The 26697-nt window shown below is 36.2% G+C and overlaps 2 protein-coding genes across 2 annotated transcripts in view; one reads left to right on the forward strand and one right to left on the reverse strand.

The window, feature by feature from the left end:
* Positions 1-408: 408 nt before the first annotated feature.
* Positions 409-24929, forward strand: SLC39A10 (solute carrier family 39 member 10). Its single transcript, XM_026091743.1, has 10 exons — positions 409-1491; positions 2563-2764; positions 9364-9533; positions 10510-10728; positions 12074-12194; positions 14129-14497; positions 16244-16324; positions 18156-18346; positions 21625-21792; positions 22611-24929. Exons 1-9 carry the CDS (start codon positions 415-417, stop codon positions 21781-21783), a joined length of 2589 nt encoding a protein of 862 aa, XP_025947528.1. The 5' UTR covers positions 409-414; the 3' UTR covers positions 21784-21792; positions 22611-24929.
* A 30-nt stretch (positions 24930-24959) lies between these two features.
* DNAH7 (dynein axonemal heavy chain 7) overlaps positions 24960-26697 on the reverse strand; it is a 118951-nt gene continuing 117213 nt past the window's right edge. The window contains 2 exon segments of the mRNA XM_026091747.1: positions 24960-25166; positions 25569-25672. Coding sequence (XP_025947532.1) covers positions 24960-25166; positions 25569-25672 — 311 coding nt within the window.

The following is a 26697-nucleotide window of genomic DNA, read 5'->3' on the forward strand; positions in this document are numbered from 1 at the left end:
TTTTATTCCTATGTAACTTGTCTTTTAACAAGATTTTCAGAATTGTARCTTGTCGTAAGCATAGGTGTTTCTGAAAACATACACGAACAAATATTGTTCTGTTGTTATGAGAGGCTATAAATGCTGTGGAGTTTGGGGGGGGGGGTTTGGTAACTTCCTCCTGTAAGTATGGCACGTAAGAATGCATCTCTCTCTAAATGCACAGAGCCCATCTTACTGTTGGGTAGAAAAGTATATTAATAGAATTTTTGTATTAAAAAGGCCACAGTTTTTATTCTGTTAATGCTAATAATTAATAAATAAACTGTGAGTCATTCAGTTGGTGCAAACATGTACCAGAATRAGTATAGTAAAAATGTTGAGAGAGCTTTTACACTTAAGTGCTTTCTCTTGTGTCTCTTGCAGGAAACAGAGATGAAGGTACACATGCACACAAAATTTTGCATCATTTGTTTGCTGACATTTATCTTTCATCAGTGCAATCACTGCCATGAGGAGGGACACGACCATGGTCCTGAAGAGGAACATGTGCACTATCATAATGACTATCAGATCTCAGAGGCATCCTATTTCCAGAATGGTGGAACAGAATCTATGCCGAGTAAATTTTCAGCGTTGGAAGCTGAAAATGAACAAAAATACTACATTGAAAAGATTTTTGATCGTTACGGTGAAAATGGAAGATTATCTTTGTTTGGTCTGGAAAAACTCTTAATAAGCCTTGGTTTAGGAGAGGTAAAAGTAGTGATGATAAATCATGATGATATTGGCCATGATCATGTTTCCCACTTATATGCTTTAGAAATACAGGAAGGAAAGCATGCTCACTCTCATAACCATCCTCATTTTCACAGCCACTCAGATTCTGAAAACCAAACCATGATTGGTATGGCTGCAAAGAGAAATCATAAATGTGACCTTGAGAGAGAGACAACAGTGTCATCAGTAAAACCTGATGGTAAACATATTCATGACCAGAGTCRCCATCACCATCATCATCATCCTCATCTACATCATCATCTTGACCATAATGGTACATATCATTCTCGTAATGATTCAGTTAGTCATAGTGAACATGGAGAACAGAACCACGAACCTTCAACAGAAACAAATACAACACAGGATCAGCCTGAAAGAAAACAACGCAAACAGAAAAAGAGACGAAAAGGAAAGAAAATCAGTGGGACTTCATTAGATACTGCACAAGATTATGCTCCAGATCATGATCCAGGTGATCAGTATGAGCACAATCATGTTCATAAACATGATCATGTACATGATACATCTCACTTACATGTACACCTTCATGAACATGGTAATGATCATTCTACGAGTCATGGACGTCAAGATTCCAGTCTAGGTAACGAGGATGGACATCATCATACCAGCAAGCGAGAAGCACCGCACAAACAGATTAGTGTAAGAAAACATGCAGTTTTTTCAACGCGTAGTCACAAGGATCATAATGAAGATGAACGTGATCGTGAAGAGGTGAGTGTGAAAAGCAGAACTGGTAAGTACACTTCTCTTATTGTTGCATAGTAATGGAAGATGCTTACTCCCAAATAAAGCAGTAGCAAATGTTTGCAATGATTGCATAATACGGGTAGCAGAGTGAATACGATAGGAGACCGCAGTTTTGAATTTACTTTATTGATTTTTATTTTTGTCTACCTATCGTCCATCTTTTCTGGGAATATCTTGCCTGTTTATCTCTGTATAAAGGAGATACTTCAAGATTTCTAAGATAATCCTGCTTACAGGGATTTTTTTTTCCCTTCCCAAAATTTGTAAATACCTTTTTTCCCTATATTTTTTGACTTCTTCCTGAACCTAAGGCTATAATGGTTTTGGAAACTGCTGAACTCTTTCCTAAAAGAAACACGTGTCTTCTCAGCATGCTTCTAGTTTCTTAGTCTGAAACAACTATGAAGCAAGGTAGGTGTAGCTTCTCTAGTACTGTGCTCAGCGCAGGTCTGCTCTTCCATTTCTCCCTTCAGCATTCATTATTTCTGCCAGAACTCTTTATTTTCCTTTCCCCCTCACAGTTAACTTTACAAACAGGATGGTTTGATTTCTTGATTTTAAAGAAGCAGTCAGAATAGTACAGTGTTGAGTGGATGCTAAGTTTGAATTTTTAGATTAAATTTAAAAATGAAACTCAAAACACACAAGGTGGGTAGATGAAGAGAAGTGTTAAAAAATCTACTTTGGATTTATGCTCTTCCATTCCTTTTCTGTTGGTTTTTTTTTTTTCATTGCTTGTTCTGTGTTGTGCTGAAGAATGTGAAACTCTCATTTTCATTGACGTTTATCAAAAGCTATGTAGATACAGGTGTTTGGAGACTGGGTTGTATAGTGCAGGTATTTTCCCCCTTATCTTTTTTTCCCTCGAAAACCACTTAGATCAACTTAGACATATTTCAGCATTCATGGAATGTTGTGCATCAGAATTTCTCTCCTTCTCTACACGTTCTCAAATCATACGCTAAATTTTCCATAGCTAGTTTTTAATCAAATAATTGCTTTCATATTTAATTTGTTTGTACCATTTGCTTGCAGTGCTTAAATGTTACCCAGCTGCTGCGGTACTATGGTCTGGAAACCAGCTCTCCGATATCTCCTGAATTGTTTGTATACATGTGTCCTGCTCTGCTCTACCAGATTGAGAGAAGGCTTTGTGTTGTACATTATGATGAGCTTGAAGATTTTATGAAAAATAAAAGTGCATCGATTGAGAATAAAGATAAAACAGGTGCATCAGGTAAGTGTGTAATATCCGAGGCCTTTGAAATTATTTTGCATTATAAATATTAACTTTTCTTCAGAGTTTGAAACGCCACACAGCTTAGCATTGACTGTAAAGGAATGGTTGAAACTTAACATATTCATTAGAAGAAATCTGAGACAGTATGATCCTTTAAGTCAGAAGTAACATTCTGTTGTTCGGTGGTGTGATAGCTTCTCCTACCTGACTCTGGCTCAGGAACACAGACCTTTCTTTCTTGTAGCTTTCTATCCTTCTTTATTATTGTCACTTCTGCTTTTATTTTTTTATGTTTGCTTGTTTTTATTTCTTTTTTATTTTCTGTCAGTGAGACCCAACAGTTGTGCCCCAACCATTTTGGCCTACATTCATTCCATCTAACTTTAGACATTGGACTTTCTTGTAGCAGGAGCATAGGCAACATACAGAATCTTTGGAGACAGAGGCACCTCTAGGGGATGAGCAAGTCCACTTACACTTTGTATTGTTTCCATCATTTAAAATACTTTGTCTTTTTCTCTTAGTGTGACTAAGGTAGTACATTTGTCTGTAGGTTGGAAGAATATAGACTGACTTTGACACAAATTTTCATAATAATAAGTTTGACCTGAATATATTCATTTAGAAAAAGAGAACAGTACCTTCATTGCAGTTCATTCATTGGAAAATATGATTTTAGGTTTTATCAGTTTTATATCCTAGCAGTGATGCAACTTTGTAGAACTGACATGCAAAATTTTAGGAAACTTAGGAAATATAAAGACTGAGGAGCATTTAAATACAACAACATTTAAACTGCCACTTCTGAGAATAATTCACTTTTCTGACTTTGAATATCAGAATATTTTATTTCACTCCTCCTTCACTGTTGAGCGTATTAGAAGTGTTCAGTTAAAATCCTTCACTGGCGCTGTTTTTTTTGTTTGTTTTGTTGTTGTTTGTTGAGCCTTGAGCAAAAGTCGATAGACTTTTTTCTTCTTGCTATAGTTTTAAGCTAAAAACATTTTTACTATTTTTAAAGCAGGTACTTTAAAGGCAGCATCCATTGTTTGATTTCATAACTGATTATACTTTTTAAGTTTGTGTTTACTGCTGCTATCATCCATAAACTATAATGGAACTGTTGACAGTTGTTTTACTGAGGTGTGTCTATGATGTGAAACTATTAAAATCTGAAAAAATCTTGGGAAAATGTCCTTGTTTTGAAAACAAAAATATTTATAGTTGTGAATATTGATTAGTGTGTACGTGCTTATTAGCATCATTAAAAATCAAGCTTGAAGTAATTACATTCTGATGGATATTAATACCTGTTAGAAAGAATTCATTGCTGGTAATTATTTTTAATGACTGCAGCATCATTAAGAAAGATTAACTTGTTGTACATAAATTTCCCTTAGCACACAGCTGCTGTCTCATTGACTGTTCAAAGGTTGCTGTAAACTAAATATCCTGTATATGGTAGCAAATCGTTTGTCTTGTGGAGTAGGCACATTTTAGTCAGAGTTGACCCTTCCTTTATTACCAAGAGGATTTGTAGAATGGCCCTAAGCATTTTCTGCCAATTAAAATGTTGAAACCGTGTAGAAAACTGTCATGCTGCACATGCTTTGAACCAGTTTAATTAGGAAGTTTCTACAGATGAGTGCTTCTTTCTAAAAGAATGCATTTACTTTCTCTGTAATGAGTAAGGAAGTTGATGAATAACTAAGCTTGAAGACCTTTAACATTTTAAGAGACCTAATTTGCAAAATAAGTGAGGCTTATTGTGGGACATTTAACATGTTTTATGGCATCTGTATCTTGAGTATAAATAACACATTTGCCAGTTAATTGTAAAAATTCAAGTTCTGTTAATTGTGCTCTGAAAACAAACTGTAACCCATAACTTCTAAAACAGGTCAACTTGATTAGAAAATGATAAATCGTTCTTCATAAAAATTTCATGTATACTGTGGTATTAACTAGAGTTAGACTTCAGTTGATGTAATAAAGGTCTTCCTTTGTTAAGTAAAGAAGCGAATCACAAAATAACAAATCTTAACTGGTGTTTGGGGATTGCAGGAGGTGTAGGACTGATGTCAGTCTTTGAGTGACTGTTAACCAGTAGCTAGCTGGTTGTGCGATTCTAGTAAAATGAAACTGCACTTACCCAAGCTAGTGTAAGCATTCTTCAATAGAAATATTTGTCAAAGTTAGGAGGATGCAGAGAAGTTTAAACACTTGATTTCTGTGTTTTTCTTTAGTTTTAAAGCTTTCAAAAACCTTTATAGACCAGTGCTCTTCTGTTCCCACTTAGTAGCTTGTAAGGTTTTCATTAGGTCTGATACTTCAGGTTTCTAAAGTCAAGTAATTTAATTAACTGATGACCAAGAATTTATGCAACCATGTTAGGATTTGTTCTCATAACTACAGATAGTTCTGTAGCACCTTCTAATAGAGGATTTTCAAGGATTCTTTTTCTCTCTATTTTTATCTGTTCAATTGAGTTATCACAGGGTACCTATTAAAAGAGGTGGCATTATTATCATTGACAGCTCCTAAGCAACATAAAAGGAAATGTAAACCCTACTATGAATCAAGCTGATCTCTTTATGGTTACTGGACTTCTAGATACTTAACAGAGGAGCAGGCAGAGGGTTGTGTGATACAGGTGATTTTTTCCCCTCATATTCCCATCACAACTTCCACTTCTCCTTCTAAGTGGTCACCAGGAGTCTAGCTGGGCTGTCTAGCTGCTGACGTACAGCTGTCATCTGTTCAGAAAAGTAGGTCCTGCGTATGGTATACCCAGTAAAGCTTTTCATGAAAACTTCAGTTTTTGCATTTGAGTGATCTAGAATCAGTATCGGAATCAGTAAGTAGGCATATTCTTCAGATTGGGCAACAGAGTAAGTTTTTCACATTTGAGAATTGCAATGTTTTTTCTACACGTTCTAATTATTTGAGAGTTTATGTTGCTTATAGTTATTGGACGATCTGCCACTTGTGTTTTTTTCAAATTCAGTTCTCTTATATCCTAAACTCTACGGCTGGTTGATTGTGAACAGACTGATGCTGTCCTGATTGTTTAATTCAGTTCTTCCATAGCGGGGCCTGAATTTGTAGCAGTTCACTGTTTATATGAATACTATAATGTACCATATTGGCAAAAGTCTTTTAGTCTGTTTGTGTTATGTACCTGTAGAGTAAAACCACGTATGCATCTCAAGGAAACATGTTATACTAGTAAAAATGCAAGGATTTTGAGAATATAACTTCATCTGCTTGCATACAAAATACTGTAATGTGTACCTGACTTGAGATTCTAGCCTCTCACAAAAGCAGCAGCAGTGAGAAGTAGTACAAGTAAAGGACAAGTCATTTTTTCAAGGCAAGAACCATTTAGAGCTGTTGTTTAAAAGCATTTCAGATCAGGTGTATCTTGTAAATCAGTAAATCTGCCTGCGCAGATGCCAGTTTTCCCTGGAGCTTATCATTCCCTAATTTGAGGAAGGCTTTGATTCAACACAATCTTTCTGTTAGCTTGCTTTCTTCTTAAAGCCTGCAGGTAGCTAACCTTTCTTAGCCTCACAGCAAATCCACATTATTATCCTTTTAGTGTGTTTTGACTGACAAATAACTGTGCAAATTTGGTGTTTGCTACCCACTGTTTGAACAGTGGTCCCTTGCTGAAGAAACTTGGGTCACTTGCCTCTTGCTTTTTCTATAGAAATATTTTATAACCCAGTAACAATAACTTCACTCATTGACCAAGCCTCATATAGCATTCCTAGGACTGTTACACATCAACATCTTTTATTACTTAAGAGCTATTCCAGTGTTCATAATGRAAGCAGAACTAATACGCAGCATATTTTAGAGTTTTGGACACTACAGTTGTATGAAATCCTTCARTAAAATTTTGTTTTGGAATGTTGTCAGAAGTCTGCCTTAGTAGTCATTTTTTATGAGGAAGTAACTATCAGAATTTGTGTTTGTGCTTTTGCATATATTTCTTGTCCTTAGACTCAACAGCAGCCTTTTGCTGGTAATTCTGGTTCCATAACATTTTTAAGTAATTCTGGTTACATACCATTATTAAGAGATTGAACAGATATAGACAGAAGCTGGAGGTCATAGCTTGAGAGATTAACTCCACAGATTACTCATTCTAATTGTAACATGCCTCATCTTAATCATGGTTCCGTCTTTAGGTACTATATCATTTGTAAGAGTACATAAGCCCTTCAGAGATGCATTTGCCAAATCTGTGCTGTAATATATGAAACTTCAGCCAATTTATGTAATCTCCTTTCCATTCTTGGTCTCCATGTAAGGCTGTTAGTCATTTAACCTGGTACTTAGTGTCATAATATCTATGTCCAGAGTGGAGATCAAGTGTCCTGTCAAATGGCCCTGCAACTTTAATTTGGGCTACTTGTGCATACGCATTATGCTACAATATTGAATTACATGTCCATGTATACTGTTTCTTTCAGCAGGGCCTGTTCATCCACTGCACATGGTTGAACTGCTCTGGGGATGAATCAAAGTTATGCAGTAACAGTCTTTTGGTCTGCAGGGTCCTACTTCCAGTCTAGATCTATTTTTCTATTCCTGTTTTTCGGTCTCTGGTTTTGGTTCCTCATCCGATCATTTTTGTCTTGCCACCAACTCCCTGTTTTCCTTGTGATATCAATATCCATTCCAATATATTCTGTATACTCTCTGAATTTTTTTCCAGTCAGTTCCTCTTGGAGGATGTGTTATTGTACCCTTTGCATTTGAATTAGATTGTTTCCTTTCCTGCACTGCYGTAGAATGAGAGATGTGGCCTTCATAGGAATGAATTTTCCACATAAAGCAGCAGATGTTGTAAGTTGTGGTGTTGACCCTGACCTGCCCTGCAGCAGCTACAGTTCTAGTGGCAAAGAAAATCTTGTCAAATCTGATCTGTAGCGTTTTCAGTACAAATAGAATTCTTATGACATTTGACTGCTAAAACGTAGAATTCACTGAACAGGTTATAATCTTCCCCCCCATTTTTAACTCTCCCCCCCACATTTGATCAAAAATGAGCAGACTTTCACAGCCGTAATAGAAGTTGGATCCTACAACAAAGTGTCAAGATGCTGATGATTTTAAAATAAAAAGTTGCTAGCTTTTGTTAAAAATAGCAAAATGTGTATTTTTGATCAAGAATGAAGCTAGGAAAAAAAATGGAAATGCCTGAAACACTTAGGGCTAAAATGTTTAAAAAAAAAAAAAAAAAAGTTCAGCTTGAGGTAATCATGTACTTGACAGCTCAAATAGTTAATGTTTGTAAAACAGGGCTTTGTAATGAAAATTGTTGGATAGGGGTAGCTATTTGCTCTCTCTATATCTTTGTGTAATGTATTGCTTTCCACAATGGCACTGGTAGTTTAAGGTTTAATTAGCTTTATGGATAGTACTGTGCATGAATCTTTATTAGTTTAATAATTCTCCTGTGTAAATCTATAATTCCGTCATAAATACGTTTCTATCTTTCAGTGTATTGCTGTGACATTTTTGAAGAGTCAGATCCTAAAAATTGTAGCCACTAACAGTTCCCATCTTTGGGACTGTGAACCATATGAACTCTGCTATTGGAGTGAAACAGTTTTTGCTTAGGGTTCTTTTCAAGTTTTTGTGTTGAGAAGAAACAAGAGAAGCACCAGAGAAGCAGGGAGAGAAAGCAAAACACCAGATTTTAAATCTAAGCCTTAGTGATGATTTTAAAAAATAGAAGGGAAAAAGATGCTATTAGGGTGAGATACTGGTTCCAAGAGGCCTATTTCTTTGCTCATGGGATCTGTATCTTGTGCAGTTCCTCCTTTTTATGTCGTATAGAAATTTGGGCATCTTTGCTAATTAATGGCATTACACTGAGTGTACTTTATTCCATTATCACTTTTTCTTCTAATGACAACAATGCAGAGGTCCTCAGAAAAATATACACTGTTTTTTATTGTTACCAAGTTGCTTTCAAGTCTCTAGTTCTTATTTTAGTATTTTATTTTTAAGGTTCCTCTGTCAAAGTCTGAGCCTTATTTATTTCTCAAAACTAAAAATGTATGTTTCAAAACACCAGGTGAAGAGTATTGCCTAACCATGTGTACTGTTCCTAACAAAGGGGGAGAAATATTTRTTTATTCCAGTTAAGTTTTGCATCAGTCTCATTTAAAAACAAATGTTAAATAAAAATTAGTGCCTTTAGAGCTCTTGTAAGTTGAGAAAAGTAGGAGAGATCATTTTGCTCCAGCATGAAGTCTTTTGCTTTTTACGTTTCATTAATGGACTGCAGAGGTAAGCCTGGAACTTAGARTTAGGAAGAATTGCTGGGTTGTGTCGTCATTCTCTTAGCTGATTGTCTTCTAATGTCTTTTGGTATACTGCCCTGCGAACAAGCCTGTGTGTGTTTTGCACTGTACTTGGGTACTGGCTTCTTATTTTTCAGCATCTTTTGAATGAATAAACACACAGCTTAGGTTAAAGAAAAGTCATCCTAAGCAATAGTAGAATGTCATTAATCAGTCTTAAAGGTTTTCCAAGTATTGTTCTGATAACCTTTCTGTATTCATTTCTTCCCACAGCCTGGTTTTGTGGTATCATCTCTATCACCGTCATTAGCCTGCTTTCCTTGCTAGGTGTGATCTTGATTCCCATCATTAACCAATGGTGCTTCAAATTTCTTCTAACTTTCTTGGTAGCTCTGGCTGTAGGAACAATGAGTGGAGACGCACTACTCCATCTGTTGCCACACGTAAGTATTCCTTGCCTTTTACCCTAGTTTAAGGGTATAGAATTTACAAACAGCTGTCTGACAAATTTCAGTACATAAACGTTCACTGATGCAGATGAAGGTTGACTTGACTGTGAGGGACATTGCGAAACAGTATTTGAGACTTTCTGTTAATAACAAACAAAGTAAATGTGCTTTTCTAAAGAAATGTAGTTGTATATTCATAGTTACTTAAAATAATTTGAGAAAGGTTAAATGACCTGAGGAGACCAACAAGAGCATTTTAAATTTAGCAGGTATTACTATCCCTTATCTACTGATGCTTGTATATCAGTACCACCTAAAAGCATTTCAGGGGGATTCAGCTTCCTGATTACTAGCTTTTTTGAGCTAGAATCGTGTTTTGTTTTGTTTGTAAACTATTCCTTTTATTTTGTTTGAATGCACATGTTTGGAGAAATTAGCTTCTCATGTATTTAATCGAGAAATTGTCTAAGTTCCTGGGAAGGTAAGCAGTTTTTAATTTTTGCCAGTATACTGAAATTCTTGCAGAGAGGAAGAAGGGGAAATGTTTTCTTCATGTAAATTTTAATATAAATTTGGGAGGGGGGGAATGGGAACCTTTGTATTTCAGATCAGAGTTAAGGCTGTAATTGATTGTAATAGTTAAGAGTTCATGCATTTGATTGCCAGTGGGAGTGTAGGAATAGTAATTCTGTGTGACATTTCTGCTGGTCTCATTATCTTTTATAGCATAGTGACAGAAAGAGACGGAAGCTTGATTTCCCCCCCCCCAGAATTATCCAGTAAAATATTTTGTATTGATTAGGGTAATGAAAAATTTCTCTGGTAAAATGCATTTGTATAAAAAGAATCTTCTTAAATGTTTTTGGTAGTATTTGGCAAGGTTATGTTTTTTGTCATCCAAGCGTGGAGCCATTTCAGTCTGCTGAAGGCATCAGGTCACACATTGTGTTATTATTTTTTCTCCTAATAGTCACATGGAGGCCACAACCACAGTCACCACCATGGCCAAGGTCACGTTCATGAACACAAGCGTTCTCATCGACATGCCCATGGACATGGAATAGGGACTGAAGGCTTTCTAGAAGAAAATGATCCAGTGTTGAAAGGTCTTGTTGCACTTGGAGGCATTTATGTTTTGTTCATCATTGAACACTGTATAAGAATGTACAAGCATTACAATAAACAAAAGGTACGCAGTAAAGTTGCATGCTATTTAAAAAACATGATAGTTGAACTTACCTTCTAAATGTTAAGAAGTTTTCTTTATGATGATTTGTTATTCTGTCAGCATTAGCAAGTGCTGCTAACCTGTGTTCTGTTTGATTTCACATGAGGAAGCCCTTTATTAAAGGGGGGGGGGTTCATACCTGCTAACAAGGGAATTTGTGAAGACAAAGTTGAAATCTGATGGGGGGAAGTCAGGGCACTTTAGTCAGGTATATTTGGAGGTAGATTTAAGTAAATGAGATTTTAGCTCTTTCACCAGAAAGCAGTGAGCTTTTTGGAAAAAATATAAAAGGAAATATGTAAGAAACAACTAGTAATAGGAACTAGACAACTGTCAATTTACAAAAAACTTAACTGTGTACTATTAGCTGACATTACCAATATAACAGAGGTATTCAATTTTTCCCCATGGGAAAATGCCAAGACTTGCAGACCTCCCACTTTCTACAAATTTCCAGTCAAATTGTTACTTGTTTCCCTGAAAAGAATTGAATTTTTTGGAATGGGGGCATGCTGTATTCATGCCAGTGGTATAAAAGGAGAGTACTTGAGAGGGAATATGAGAGTAGGTAGGAGTTTAAGCCACTGAAAACCCCTATTCGTTAAACAGTCATTCTGAATAACTGTTTGGCATCTGTTTGTCTCCATTGCTTGATTTTGAGAAGAAAATTATTTTGACAAATCTAAAACCATTTATCCCAGAAAGAGTGAGGAAAGATTTCAGGTTTTCTGGTTTCACATCAGACTTGCTGACTTCAGCTGGACAGTAGCAAAAGATTTTCTGTGTTGGAGGATGTGCCTAGGTCTTCATTGGACGTATTTTCTTTAAGATTAATGAATTAATTAAATTCCCTAGACTGCTTTGGCAAATCTGATGTCTATTATATGGGCCGCAGACAAGAAAGTAGCAAGCTTTTCTCTGAAGGAAAATCTGAGGAAATCATAGGAGTATAAAACTTACTAAAAATGAACAAAATAGAAGAGCTGTTCTTGCTGCATGTTTGCTTTCTTGAACAAAATAGGCAAATACAATAACTCTTTATATGTGTGAAATCCTTGTCATAAAGTTCTCTGTTAATGAAGTGATTTTTTTGTGTGTGTGTATTTCTGTGGTAGGTACCTAAGAATTKCCAGTGAGATAGATGTGACTGATGAGCCTTACAAAGGCTGACATGTACTTCTGCTGAACACATTAAAAGAGAATAACTTACTCTATTTTTAAGAGAGATTTGTGACAATTCAGTTCGTCCTTCATTTCTGTCAGTGTCACCTTACAAACTAGATGTTAACTTTGTTTCCTGTTGCAGAGTAAGCAGAAATGGTGCAAGAAAAAACAGACTGAAGAATCACCAATTGGAGGGAAACTTTCAGATCACAAATTAAATAATAGACCAGATGCTGACTGGCTTCAGCTCAAACCCCTTGCAGGTAAACATTTATTTTCAGAATTCTCTGATTATGAGCTTCCAAGTAATCGTGGCATATAACCTTTGGCATGTAGCATGTAATCTCTTGTACAGTTGTGCTGCTAGTATGCAAATTGTTGTTAATGAGACTTACTAGGCTTTCTCTGTGCTCTTTATTTTGTTTCCCTTAGATCTGAGAGCACTTTGAACACTTCCTAATCTGCCATACAAATAGTTCTCAGATTTCTGAAGCAGTCAGGGGTTTGGGTGGTTGTGGTTCTTGGTTTTGGGGGAGGGGTGGTTTGTTAAACTCTTCCTGACTAGCTCAGCCCTGGCAGAAACTATCTAAAAAAAATTAACACACACAACTGAAAGAGGAAAATCTGTGCCGCTTTGAAGATTCCAGCCTCTGACGTATTTTAGTTTGGCTGAGAAAGTTAAAAAAACTGATTTCTTCTCATAAATACAACCACTTCTCAAGTATCCAAAACAACTTTCAAATACTGTTTCTCCATTATAATCTGAATGCTCATGAAGTCTGAACCCAGAGGAAATGCCATATCACTCACTTCTTGAAGGATGAGAGAAGGGAAAGGGCTTTGCTCCGTGAACTTCCCTTTCTGTTGTCTGCATGGCTGCAGAATTTGTTGATGAAGAATCCATAGGCAATATTCATACAAGTGCAGTTTTGTTAAATATGAACGGTTTGTGGAAGAGAGAGTGTTAGGGCTGTAGTCTTGTCCATTCAAAGAACTTAAAATGGGATTTGACATAAAACAATGGGCAGTGACATAGAACAAAGAAACACTTTCAGCTGTGAGTATGGTGGTACATATGTTTTAAATGTTTTCATTTTCTTTTAATGGGTGATGAGAGAAATTTTGCTTCTAATGGCATAGAGTATTCTTCTTACGTAACTGGTTCTACAACACTCTTCCTCTGAAAGTGTACTCTGCCAAGCAGTAAATAATTCATATTAAAGGCTATGGAAGCCTGTGCTGAATATGAATTTTGAACTGCAGTGCCACTGCCACTGATCTGAATGGCCATTCCATTTCTCGTTAAACAGCCTCTAAATGATGTTAGAAAGCCTGTTTGTCTAGAAACTGTTTGTCTGTTGAATAGATATTCTGTACCTGGTTTTTTTTAATTCCACTTAGCATTTGTGTAATTTTTACTCTGAAATATTGTGACTTAATTATTTTGATCTAATAACTTCATTGTCCAAAACTGCTTTTTTTCCACAACTCTTTGTTTCCTGGAGCATAGATTGCCAATTTTATTTATTTATTAATACTTCAGAAATATTGGTAGACTTAAATTTTATGCCCATTTGCTTCTGTATTGTTTGCATTTTGTATTTCTTTGCAAAAAGGGCTTTGATATGCTAACAGAGTAATGAGCTGCATTAGAGAATTTCACTGTATGACACAAGTGTATGACACAGTGATATATGCAGTACAGAAACTTTAAAGATCTGTCATATTCAGCTGCAGAGCCTAGTGTGYTCCAGTGAAGGTTAAGCGGTGACTTGTATGTGCATGCACACAGAATAACTAATTTGCCTAGCAGTTTGGATTCCATCTGCAGCATGAGACATGTTGTTATAGTCCTGGTAACTTTTTTTTTCCAGTGTTGAACCATAAATTTTGTCAGCAGCAAAGTAACAGGTACAAGCCCAGCTCAGGCTAAAACTGACCGTGTGTGCTATGAGTACAGAGCTGTTGCCTTGTAATGGAGACTGCTGAATGCTCTATATGCAAATCACTGAAAAATAATGCAATGAGAGATCTTTTTTGGCTGAATGTTGACAACAGTTTTTAGTTTGGGTTGTGCTAAAATATTTTATATTTTTGCTTTTGAAAAGCAGATAAAATCTTAGCTCAATCATATAGTTGTGCTGGTGGTATTTTAAAAAAGAATTAATGCACCATCTCTCAACTGGCTTCAACATAGGAGCAGACGACTCAGTTTTATCTGAAGATCGACTTAATGAAACTGAACTAACTGATTTAGATGGCCAGCTGGAATCTCCTCCCAAAAACTTCTTGTCTGTGGAAGAGGACAACAATGTGCACCCTTCTCACAATGATGTCTCTCACACTGCTCAAGAGCATGATCTCCATGATTCAGAGTATGAGAGCCATGGCGAAGATAAAATGATAGCTAGAAAACACAGTCACCACTGGCATCACAAACATTCCCATCATTCCCATGGCCACTGTCATTCTGGAAAAGACCTGAAAGATACTGGGATAGCTAATATTGCTTGGATGGTAATTATGGGAGATGGCATTCACAACTTTAGTGATGGCTTAGCAATAGGTAAGAAAAAGCAGTAGGTATTTCTCAACAGTTTCTTCCTACCTTGCATAATTTGGTAATGCTTTCCTTATCAGTGATCACAGGTAAGGCTTCAAGTTAGCTCCTGTAGTTACTTAAACAAGGCATTGTTTAACCTCTTTCAGAACAGGAGTGAAAAAGACATCAACTATATTAGTCTTCCCTTTGTTAATRTTCTATGACTATTTCCACCAAGATTATTGTATTGATATTAGCAATAGTAGCAACTTTTGCCAAATAAATATAGGTGCAGACAAGACTGCTCATGAATTATGGGGTACCTGCAATATACATTTGTTGTTTGGGTCTCGGTATTTGCCTTTGAATGATAAACAGTAAGTTCATTTTTCTCTTATTTATAATAATATTTATTTATGATATCATTTCTATTAGTAATATTTATAATGATACATAATTTATAAATAACAAATGTACTAGGAGTCAGGTTTTCAAAATCAAAAAAAATAGTACTTAAGATAACTTAATTTGTGTTTGAGCAAAGTATTTTTTTGGTTTATTGTCATTTTAGATTGATTTCTAACCAAATGTAGAGAAAATTGAACTACCAGAGAAACTGGAACCGTTACAGATTTGATTATTATTATATCATCATCTCTGATTCATATAAACCTCTATATGTCATTTGAACTGTAAAGCACATTAATTTGAATATATGTCATAGGAGTAAAAATGATAGTGGAAGTACTGAAGTGCATATATTTGAAATTTTTACCAAGGTAAAGCTAAGGTGCTAAGGTTACTAAGGTAAGCTACTTTGTAGGGCCTTGCGTTAACCAGGGGAATTGACTACAGTACCTCTGCTTTCTCCAGTTAATTTCCTAAAAATCTAAATTCCCTAAAAATTAACTTTTTTGCTTCGTTTTTGCTGTTGAATAAGTAAGTCATTTAAACAGTGGCTTATAAGGCCAAAAGGACCACTTCACCATCTGTTGAGAGCTTCGCTGTATTAAAACTCCATTTCTAAATATTCATGTCTTGAGCCCAAACAGCTGATGCTTTAGTAAAAACATATATTTTAAAAAAGCATATATTCATCACTTGAATATATCATGCTGAGGAATGCATGCTTTTCTGAAGAAAAGTTAAATATCCTCTCTGTCTTAAGACTGTGCCTTCTTTTTCCACTTAATACCAGTTTTCTCATGTCGGAGTTATTTAAGGTATGAGCTTAAAATTGATTGAATTTAATTAGCTTACACAGAAGTTATGCAAAGAGGTTTATGCAAATGTTTTTCTCCTTGTTATCTTCCAAGTTAGTTTTATTAATGTTGCTGGTATGCACTCTAGAAATAAGCATCAAAGCAATAGAGAGCTTATGGGCTAAATAGTAGTTTGGATTTCCATTACGGAAGGAAGAGAACTGGACTGTTGCACTTGTGCACACTTACTAGGCTGATGCGCTTGAGTTCCTCGAGATGTAAAAGTGGTGCTGTTTATTAGAGAACATTAGCCTGTTGCCTGCCTATCTGTGTTTTCCTCTCAGCTGTGTTCTCCTTTCTCAAGATTTGCCTCACAGATGATACAGTAATAAAGTATGCAGTAGTAATGCACATCCAGGAGACTTCCAGTATTTCCAGACAGACCACAGACATAATGAAACAATATTAGAGCATGCATTCTAACAAAAAGGTGTAATCTCAGGAAGTTTGTTGATGAAATTTGCTGACTTGAAAATAGTAAAATATCATTTGAATCTTATTTTTCTAGGAGCAGCTTTTAGTGCTGGACTGACAGGAGGAATTAGTACATCTATAGCAGTATTTTGTCATGAGCTTCCCCATGAATTAGGTAACTAATGACGTAAACTTGATCTGTTCAGTCTCTTTGTCTGTATGAAATATGTATCTAAAAGCTATTGTGATGCTCATCCTGATAAGCCTGATACAATGCAGATCCTACTGGGGTGACCAGAACTTTAGAGAGTAATGGAAAAATATTGTTTTTCACTGTATATAATGAGAATATTAATACAGGATTATTTTAGCAAGAATCTAGCTATATCAGTTCTGTGAAGCTTTCAGGACATGTCTTTTAAATGTTCTTAGGAACATACAGTTACATGTTAGTTTTATGCCTCTGCATTTTATATACAGAGTTTCACACTAGTCTGTGTGGCATTGTCTTTAAAAATGTCGCACATCCTATGGCACACTACAAAAAGTTAAATGAATAAGCAGAAAATTTTCTGGAGCTCTTCAGAAGATGCTTTGTACCACACAGCCACTAAATACCGGAGGTATCAATGATTATTTAGATAAAGTCTGTAGGCATTCTTGCTGGCACCTTCCATTCTTCCCCTTATTTTGAAGCATTTCTTCTTGGGGATTAACTAACTGTGATGAAAACTGTTGTCATCCTGTGGGCCATAAGGCACATCACATGAAATATTAGTGCAGTGTCAAACTAGTGAGAGAACTGCTAAAAGGAGAAGGAGTCTTCCTTTTGCCAGCAACCTGGAATTGTGCCACATTAAACAGTTTGCTTGCTTGCTGAGTTGCTATCCCTGAATGTTCAAAGGTGAGGTAAAACAAGTACTTCAAAAACCCTTGGAGATAATGGGTGAAAAGCATTTTATATAGACAGATRCTAAGTACAAGGTAAGTAATGGGTACAAATGGGACATAATAGAGGAAATGTTCATGGTTGGATAACGGTGCTGTACAGTGGTTAGAGATAAGTGAAACTGCTGGAGTATATAAAGGACTGTAATATATATTGCTGTGCTGATAATTTAATCATGTTAACTTAGAAAATTAACCTTGTATAAGAAGTGAGTAGGAGCTCACCGCATATACTTCTGATTTTGGTTGAGCATTTCAGGTTGAGCAGTTCCAGGTTGAGCAATTAACTTCTGACATGAGAATATTATATTCATTACCCTGGTGGCTTTATGTCATCTTTCACTCCTCATATTCACCAGAGTTCTGTCTGAGGGGAGTAAAAYTGTTGGAGTTGGTTAACAAGATAAAAGTTTAGGTCTTTACAGAACATCTACTGCTATCAGCAGTTTTAGTAGAGGTGCCCTGAATTCAAAATAATATAGGTTAACTCAGCATGTCTCAAACCAACCAACTGTGATTCAGCATGGGTGTGAAATCACTCCTTCTGAATGTAACTATTCCTTTTCCTAGTACTATATTTCTCAAATTCATTTGCCCTTTCTCTGGGCACCAACGCCTCCGTGGTACTCTTCTAGAATTAGTAAAATGAGGTGTATGTAGACAAGAGGAATCTTCACAGGTATTGATCGAGACTAAACCTGAATTTTTATGTGCCATGAACAACTTCTGTGAAGTCAAGACAAGTCTGTATGCACAGGTGTATTCTCTGGAAAGACCACATCTGGACTTCTCCATTTATCTTTACCGATTAACCTCTGTTACCTTTCTACCAGTCAGCATGATGAATGGGCACTTTTAAATCATATTTTAATCAAGGTCATGCTGCACGTAAATACAGTTGTCATATCTTGTTGCCTTTTCTCCCTTATAGCCTCTGTAGCATATTTTACTTTGACAACGCCTTGGATTGGTGAGACAGTAAATGTATCTATTAACATGTCTACCTGTTCTCTTAAGGAGCACTGATACTAAACCTCTGTGTTTTGTCCCCATTTTAGGTGATTTTGCTGTGCTGCTTAAAGCAGGTATGACAGTCAAGCAAGCCATTGTGTACAACCTCCTGTCTGCCATGATGGCTTACATAGGGATGCTGATAGGCACAGCCGTGGGACAGTATGCCAATAACATCACCTTGTGGATCTTTGCAATCACTGCAGGCATGTTCCTCTATGTGGCTTTGGTTGATATGGTAAGACTCTTATGATTTTATGTCAATTTTGCATTTCATACATGAAGCCTAGGACTTGAAATTGCACCTACCCTGGAATTTTTTTTTGTTATGACACAAAATGAAATATCTGTTGACAGTAGATGGCTGTTTCTGTTCTGTGCCTTTTTAAAAGGTTGCAGATACTTTGAGAGATGTAGCAAAGTTTTATAGTTGCGTGCCTGTTTGGGTTTCTGCTGTGGAAGTCTGCCCATAACTTTTATTAAAATACAAAAACTATAGTGGGCTGGGAAAGAGGCTCACATTTCCCACTAATAAACATAAGATGATCGTCTGTTTTGTGGATGGGACATTAGAAACTGGAGTTCAATCCACTACTTAGAATTATTCTCCAGTAAAATTTGATTTTCATATATTTGGTCCTAGAAAACTTAGTTTTAACCTTTAGAAAGAGCAGTTGGTAAAACATTGCTTTTGTGGTGATAAGATTTTAAAAAATCATTTGGTGGAGTACATGCTGCTGCTTCAAGGAGTTAGCTTATACGTATGTTATATTTAGTGACTGTACACCATACATCCAGATCCTTCAGACAGTAAAGTATTTCTGCACATGTTATCAGTCTCTACCTAATCCTGATTTCTCTTCTAAAGAGCTTCAGAGTTACACTTAAATAAGTCAGTTTGCTCACTTTTTTTCTTTCCTAAGCCCCAATATAATGATGGTGAGATCAGTTTTCATTTTTTGGATATTTTGTAATACTCTTCCTGCTTAAATATAAACAAAGGATAACTCAAGCCACTTCCCTGGATTGTAAAGACAGATCTCATATTGTATTAAATTATCAACTAGCTGGGCCAGAAACTTCAAGTTTAACTTCTAGTTAAAGCTTTAATTTACAGGTGTTCAAGTAGCTCTTGGTGCTTCTCTCAGAAGTATCTCCATTTCTGCAGTTTGTGGAGTGCCTCCCTGGATTTCCATCTCTTCATTTACAAACTGCTCTTTCCTAGTAAAAGAGAAAGCCCATTATAATTATGCTAAGGTGAAGCCTTTTCTCCATCATCAGAGTACATTCCAACAGATCTCAAACAACATCTGGCATCTCTGAAAAATTTCCTCCTGGTCTCTGCCAAGCTGCTATCTGGAGTTCTCTTTATATCTCCTTTAACTACTGTGCCGTTGCAGAGGCATCCAGAGTTCAAGCAAAACTGCGCAGTTACGCAGTTCCTATTTGAGTGCGGGACTTGAGGGGGATTTGCTTCAGGTAAATGTGAATATGCAAGAGGTTCCTCCAGTGCTAGTATTTGTGGACTACATCTCTAAGCCTGAAGGAGGGTTTTTTGCTAGTAACAAGGTCTTTGGGCACACAGCCTCCCTCCACCGTCGTCCTCCCTATGAGTTTTTCCAGGGTTCCTTCTACACTGATTCTGTAGCTGAGCGAGAACTGAAGTGGCACTGACCTCCTCTACCCTGTGTATTCATGCTCTGAGAACAAGGAAGAGGAGCATGAGCATGCCTCTGCAGATACAGTAACCATAAAAATAAATATGTTGAATAGAGCGATGGGGTGTGTGTGCCCATAATACTGGTTACAGGTRAATAACCTCTGTCTCTGTCTTAGAGGGATTATTTTACTTGCTGTTCAGTTCCATAGTTTTGGGGATACGTGACAGAGCTGTGACTATCTGTAGCTAAGACTTCCTCTTCTACTAATCATGCTTTCCCTTTTCACGTCCATGATTGGAAACTTTGTAAGCTGTGGAGACAGAGCACCATGCTCTGCCTAGGTTTTGAAACAGATGCCCAAATGTTCTTTGATTATCCTTAAGAGTATTTCTAGATTTGGAATATCACTATTATGTCTCTGTAGCTCTTGATTATGAAGCTTGGATTGTGTGCAGTTCTTCCAGCTTCCAAAATTGGCAGCAACGATTCTAGCACAATTCTCTGATTAGGTTTTGTATTAGTTGGTGAATACAACTGAGATTTGCAAATATACAAATTCATTTCTTCAACATGTCTTGCCTGCCAGCATGAGGAAGTGTGTGGCAATCTTCAGCAGTGCAAAGTCTGTGACTATCTCATTCATCCTTATTGACTTATGGTACTTTGTAATTTGCTATAGTGTTTGGAGTTAGGCTGTCTGGTCTATTCTACAAGTGGTAAACATTTTTCAGACAAGTATATTTTTAATAGAGATTTAAATTCTCAACAAGTCAAATTAATTGGCAGCTTTTAGTATCTTTTTGAAATAAAGTAATATAAGACCAGGTGCGTCCTTATACTTGTCCTTTTGGCAGATTTGATGATCTGATAATTTGTCATTGTCTGTTGTACAGTATTCAGGTACTCGGAATAACCAAAACTGTTATAGCCTATCTAATGAAGACCACTAGGTAGTTCTAGAGACTTGTGCTGTAGGCTGCCTGAAGTCTCTGTTTGGATCRTACAGAAAAAGGAGCATCTTTGTTCTGTATGATATTTTTCTATACTAAGTGTGCCTTGAAGGAATTTCTTTGTTTACCTCATGCTTTCTTGAATTTCAGTTGTTTGTGCTGCATTTTATATTATTCTTGTTTTGTATGGGTGGTTTTGCTAAACACTTCATATGATTTATTTTTACATCTTCCAAGTCTGCTATTATTTGGTGCTGTCGTCGGTATTTCTTCATAGGTGGGGAAGTCTTATAAATATCCAGAACTATCAGAATTTTTAATGGATTTACATAGAATTTCTCTTTAACTGCTTGCCACATACAGGTTGTTCCCTATTATTTCCATACTTACAAGGAAAATATATGAGCATGTGTTAGTGTATAACAGCAAATGAATGGCTAAGTTAATTAGACCAGTCGTTATATATGCTTCAATATAAGGGTATATTTTCAGCAAGGCAATTACTGTAGCAAAAATCAAAGCTTCTTCTTATGTTTATTTTAGCATGACTTGGTTTTAATTGAGTAAAAGAACATGAAAGAGCAGAGCTCAAAGAAAGCTGGGCTGGTCCTTATCCTGAGGAACTTGAAGTTCAAATAAATGTGCAGTCAAATAAAAGCTAAAAAAATGCCCAAAGGAAAGGCTGTGGCATAGTTCACTTTGTTTTGTAAATATGTGATTTGTTTGAGACCATGTTTTTATAACATGTAATGACTGGGTAGAGTTTTAACTATTTCTTAACGGATTATTTTTCCAACTAACTGAATCCTGGAATGTTTTTCTTGATCAGTGTTATCTTGTAAACTTGTCCATATATAAATGGAATAGAAGTGAAATGACTCTTTCTAAATTGTTTTTCATTTTAGCTGCCAGAAATGCTTCATGGAGATGGAGATAATGAAGAGCATGGTTATTGTCCTGTGGGGCAGTTCATTCTTCAGAATCTAGGCCTGCTTCTTGGATTTGCCATCATGCTGGTGATTGCCCTCTACGAAGATAAAATTGTGCTTGACATCCAGTTTTGACCATCTCTGGTAATCACTGTGGTTACAATAATGTTACTGTATGGCTTTGAGTCTGCACTGTTTTACTGTATGCACATTGCTCAGAGGAAAAGCAGTGGCTTGCACTACTTACACAAGTACAGTATATTCATTTCTGTGTAGATTACCTTCTGCTTTTTTCCAGTTAAAATTGGATATGATGACCCAATGCATCTTCTAAACTCAAGTGACAGATAATTAGGAAATACTGAATATGAGAAATGGGTTCAGTGTGCTATATAGGAAGCACTGCTTGCTTGTGTAAGAAAAGAAAAAGTACAGTGAAGGATATACTCTTTTGGGAAAATATCCTTTCATACTACATTTGAACAGAACCCAGAAAATCTTACAGCTGAAATTCATACCTCTGCAAAGAACCAGAGTAAGCTTTTAGTGCCACATAAGGCTTAAGTAGCGCATATATATATTTTTTTATATATATATTCTGTGCTGATTCCTCTGCATAGTAGTGACAAGTGTTGAATCTTACAACAACACATGACTGGAAACCACTGTGCTGGTTTAAATTAAAAATAAAATCCTAAACACTGTTTAAATTCTTTAACTATACATTAAGCTGCACTCCCTCATTATAAACTGCATGTGTAAGAAGGCAGGTTGTTGCAATATACACTGCAAAGAGCTATGTTCTGTTGAGGATCAGTTTGACAATGTTTTCCTGACTAAGATTTATTTGATGTTCGTTCCTTGATATTAGTAGGAAAATGCAAAATGCAGTAGAATTAGTGTTAGCTTGGGGAAATCCCTGATGTCAGAGTTATTGAGGTATTTCTGGTTCTTTTTTACAGATGCTAAACATGCACTGTGTGCCACTTGCAACCTAAACTACTGAAGAATGTGTGGCTGTGAATTTGTGCAAACTCTCTTTTAACAGAGAATCCATATGGGAATTTCTCCTTTTTTTTAACAGTTATTTTGGGATGTTTTCTTCTTTTTATGTTAAAACAGTCTAAAGTGCAAGATGCTAGTTACTGAACCTGGGCACAAAGGTTAAATTATGCTCTCATGTATGTAGCTCTGGTGGGTTATTTACAATACTGTAATATCAGATCAAATCTGTTTCTACAATGCCTTGGTATCAGACATTGTAGCACTGGCCATTTCTGGCAATAGACAGTATGTAGGAAGATTTCTACTTCCAGCATAAAGCGGTTCATTTCTATAATATTTTTTTACAATTTTGGTATTTAAATTAGATTATTAAAAAGCAGATGTAATAGATTCATGGTGTGTGTAATTTGGAAGGATAGATGGAAAATTTGGGCCTTAACTTGCTGGGATCAGCTGTCCTGGATTGGAATGTGCTGAGATGCTTGTATTGCCAKACATGAGTTAGTTTTTCTTGTACCCATCTCCCTTAAAAATTGTGAGTTTGTGAGGAGTGCAAGTTGATTCTGTAGTACCAGTCCTAAGCATGGTAATAGCCTTTTTTAAAACATACAGTTTGTCTTCTTTTATGTGTATGCCAGGTAAGCTGTATTTTGACTACGTGCCATTTTGTTTCAGTCCGCTTGGCGCCAGTGTAGCTGCTAAAAACATACCGATCCTAACGCCTTTAACAAGAGCCAGTTGGTATCTTCATTCCATTTCAAGTTTGTGCGTGTTTCCTGTGGTCCTTCGCTTTTTGCAGCTTCAGTTCATAATTTAGTTTTTACTAAGAGCAGCTCATATATTTTAAAGGTATCAGTTGGTTCTTGCCAGTATTTCTTCCTAATGCAATATCAAGAAACAGTATTAAGGGTCCATTTCAAAGAAAGAAGGGTGCCGTTCCTTCAGTGAAGGAGCCAAAAGCCCAGGGTGCAGTTACGCAGTCATTTGATGCTCTGAACTTGGGGGGAGGGGGGGTGTTTTTTGCTTTTTAAACAAACAGGTGTATTATTGGGCCCTAATTAGCAAATACACTGTTGTTGTTTCAGATGAATTTCTTCAGTGCAAAGATCCTGGGTGACATTTTTTCATAGAGCCCAAGTTAGGTCCCTGAGTACAGTTTTCAGAGACTTAAATAACTGGATACTTTCTGAGGATCTGAGCTGAAATAACCTATGTTGCTTACGGGTTAGAGTGACCTTTAAAATTAATGTTGTTAATTCTTTCAAGTATAAGGGTGTCATTATGTGGTTGAGTTGATATTTTGACAAATCTTTTTTTTTCTATGTCTTTTAATTCTTTTCAAATGAAGATTTCACTATTTCAGGTAGTATATTTACTTTTGTATTAGTTGAAATGTGGTTATAGCTTAATACGCCTCTATAGGAAAATAGTTAACTTCCTCCCAAGACCATCTTCAGACAAGGGAAAAACATGGTCATTGAAGGTAGGTACTGCATTTTTTCATATTAAATATGGGACTTTTCCTTTTATTTTCTAGTATTTATTACAGGCTATGAAGAGCAGTGTAACAACTGTGGCTTCTTCTATAGGTTTCCACCAGTACTGAATTCCAAGTCATTTGAATGTACAATTTTAGGTCATGTTACAGACAATCTGAATTCCACTACATTTCTAGTTGGCTTCAACATTCCATTCTGCTTGAATTCAGAGTCTCATTTAACTTGTATTTGTTGGAGGGCATAAATGTTACTTGTATATTACAATGCTGTCACTGTGTGACATCCCATATGAATTTTGATGTAGATCACATTGAATGCAATCAGCTGTGATTATGCTTAGAAAATATTGTAGTAGCTAGATGCAGTGTGATTTTCCCCCCCCCCCCATTAACAATTGAGTCTATGGTTTAAAAATGTGATTATGGTCCTATAAGATACTTGCTGAGCTATGAGTCTTTTTGTTATAACTAAATCATTTTTAAAAATTTTATAAAGCTGGAAATGATCAAATGCTGTTTTGTTCATTGTCAACAGTGTTGTGTTCATTTTATGTATGTTCCTTATTTATAAGGAGCCTTCAGAAAATAAAATTATTCAAGGAGCAGATATTCTTGTTGGCTTTTATAAGGTTTTATTGTACACCTTTATATTTTAGTGTATTCTTTCAAATCTCATGAAAGGCACAAATGCAACATTGTAAACAAGCTCCTTTTATATGTTGATTTCCCTTTTTAAGTGACATTTAAGACTTGACATGCATCCTTTATAAGTGAACTGGAAAAGGAGCCTCAATAAATTGTGGTAAATTCATGAGTTAAGCTGGCATAATAAAGCCACACCCCGTCTGATCCAGTGTTCTTCCGGTTTGTCTGAAGGGAGAATCATTGCAATGACAAAGTTGGTGGAGTGGCCTGTAGTTGACAGGACCCCTCTTCTCTCGCTGGTCTTGTACAGTGGGGCCAGGTAACTTGGTCGCTGTGGAATCTCTGTTTTCTTACAGGGCTTTAGCCATATCTGCAGTAGAGAATAAAATAATCCTTTTCAGTTTAAAAAAAAAAAAAAACCAGGAAACTCTCTTGGCTTGTTGGAAGTGTTTTGACAGTGTTTCTTTTTGGTTTTGTTTGCTTTTATACAGCTAGCCCTGAAAACCTGTTTGCCATTTTCTCTTTCTTAGCAGATTGATTCTCTCCCAAAATAAGCAACCCCAAGCCTCCTGTTGCCATCATCATTAGCAGAGGATTCTCTGCTCCTCTCAGAAACTTAATTTCTAATTCTACACAAAATGTTTTCAACTCAGTTTAAAGAGTTTTAAGAATTACCTTATTACTTCCTTTAAGACTAGAGCTTAGGGTATGGATCCCACCATGTTTATTGGTAGTTACTACTAGAAGATGTCACCAAACGAAAGATACTGACCACAGGTACTGTATCATAGAGGATTTTCGGATAAGATTCTCCTAGCTTCTTAGTTTGTCTGTTCCAGCATGCTCCATCCAAGAACAATTCCCTAATGTAGACCCCTGAATCAGTTGTAAAAGATACTGTATTATGCAAAAACTGAAAATGTCTTCTAGCCGAGGGCAGCAGTTCAAGTGTGACACACTTTGCTAAGAGTCAGTAGATTGTGTGGGCCTTTGTCAATTCTTTGTGTTCCAAATGTTGATGAACTAACTTTCTGAGCATATAACTATCTTATACTGTATTACAATTTATTATGATTAGTGTTATATAAAGTAACAATGTCTAACAATACCATAGGCTATCCAACCTTTTCTGAATGTTGGGTGAGGCTAAAAGCTATTCCAAAGTACAAGATCACGTTATACAGTGTATAACTGTATAACGATTTTACAGTTGTCATTATAATAAAGTCCTCTGTGTATATATATATACTATATATTGTAAACTTGGATGTTTCCAAACTTGGAGATTTGATCATATTAACAGTCTTCACATTGTTTCACTGCTTATGTTTCAAATTACCATTTTTATGCCTTTCTGAAACAGCTCATTGAAGGAGTTAAATGTTTAAAAATATAAACTATAAATATYTTATGACAGCTGTCATTCCATCAACTCTAACTCAAGAAGAAAATGATAAACATCTGTTTTTCATCAGACTTGCACCTTCTTGCTGTGTATACTGAAAACTGGAACTTCTAAAACAAGAAATAAACCTGCCCCAACCGGATAAGAGCTGAAACAGACTAGATGTTGATTTCCCAGGCAGCCTGCCAAGCCCTTCTTTACACAGCTTCCAGTCAAACTGCTCCTCGGAAGAATATTAGAAAGAGTATGAAGAACTGTTTAGTTTAATCTCTCCTTGTTCTGAGAAAAGCCAGGCTCAGGAAAGTATCTGCAACTAGAACCTAAGGTAGGCAACATATATTGGAGTGGTTTGAAAAATACTTTATTTTCCCCTTAAAGCAGTCCCCTACTGCACCTTATGATCTCATCAGTAGGACTGTGGTTTTTCTGTGGATAACTAAACTAGCATATCCAAATCTGCTACTAAATATCTTGCTTTCATTGGCTTAGGAAAATA

The sequence above is a fragment of the Apteryx rowi genome, unplaced genomic scaffold (assembly GCF_003343035.1).
Source record: "Apteryx rowi isolate R43461 unplaced genomic scaffold, aptRow1 scaffold_92, whole genome shotgun sequence".
Taxonomy (NCBI): domain Eukaryota; kingdom Metazoa; phylum Chordata; class Aves; order Apterygiformes; family Apterygidae; genus Apteryx; species Apteryx rowi.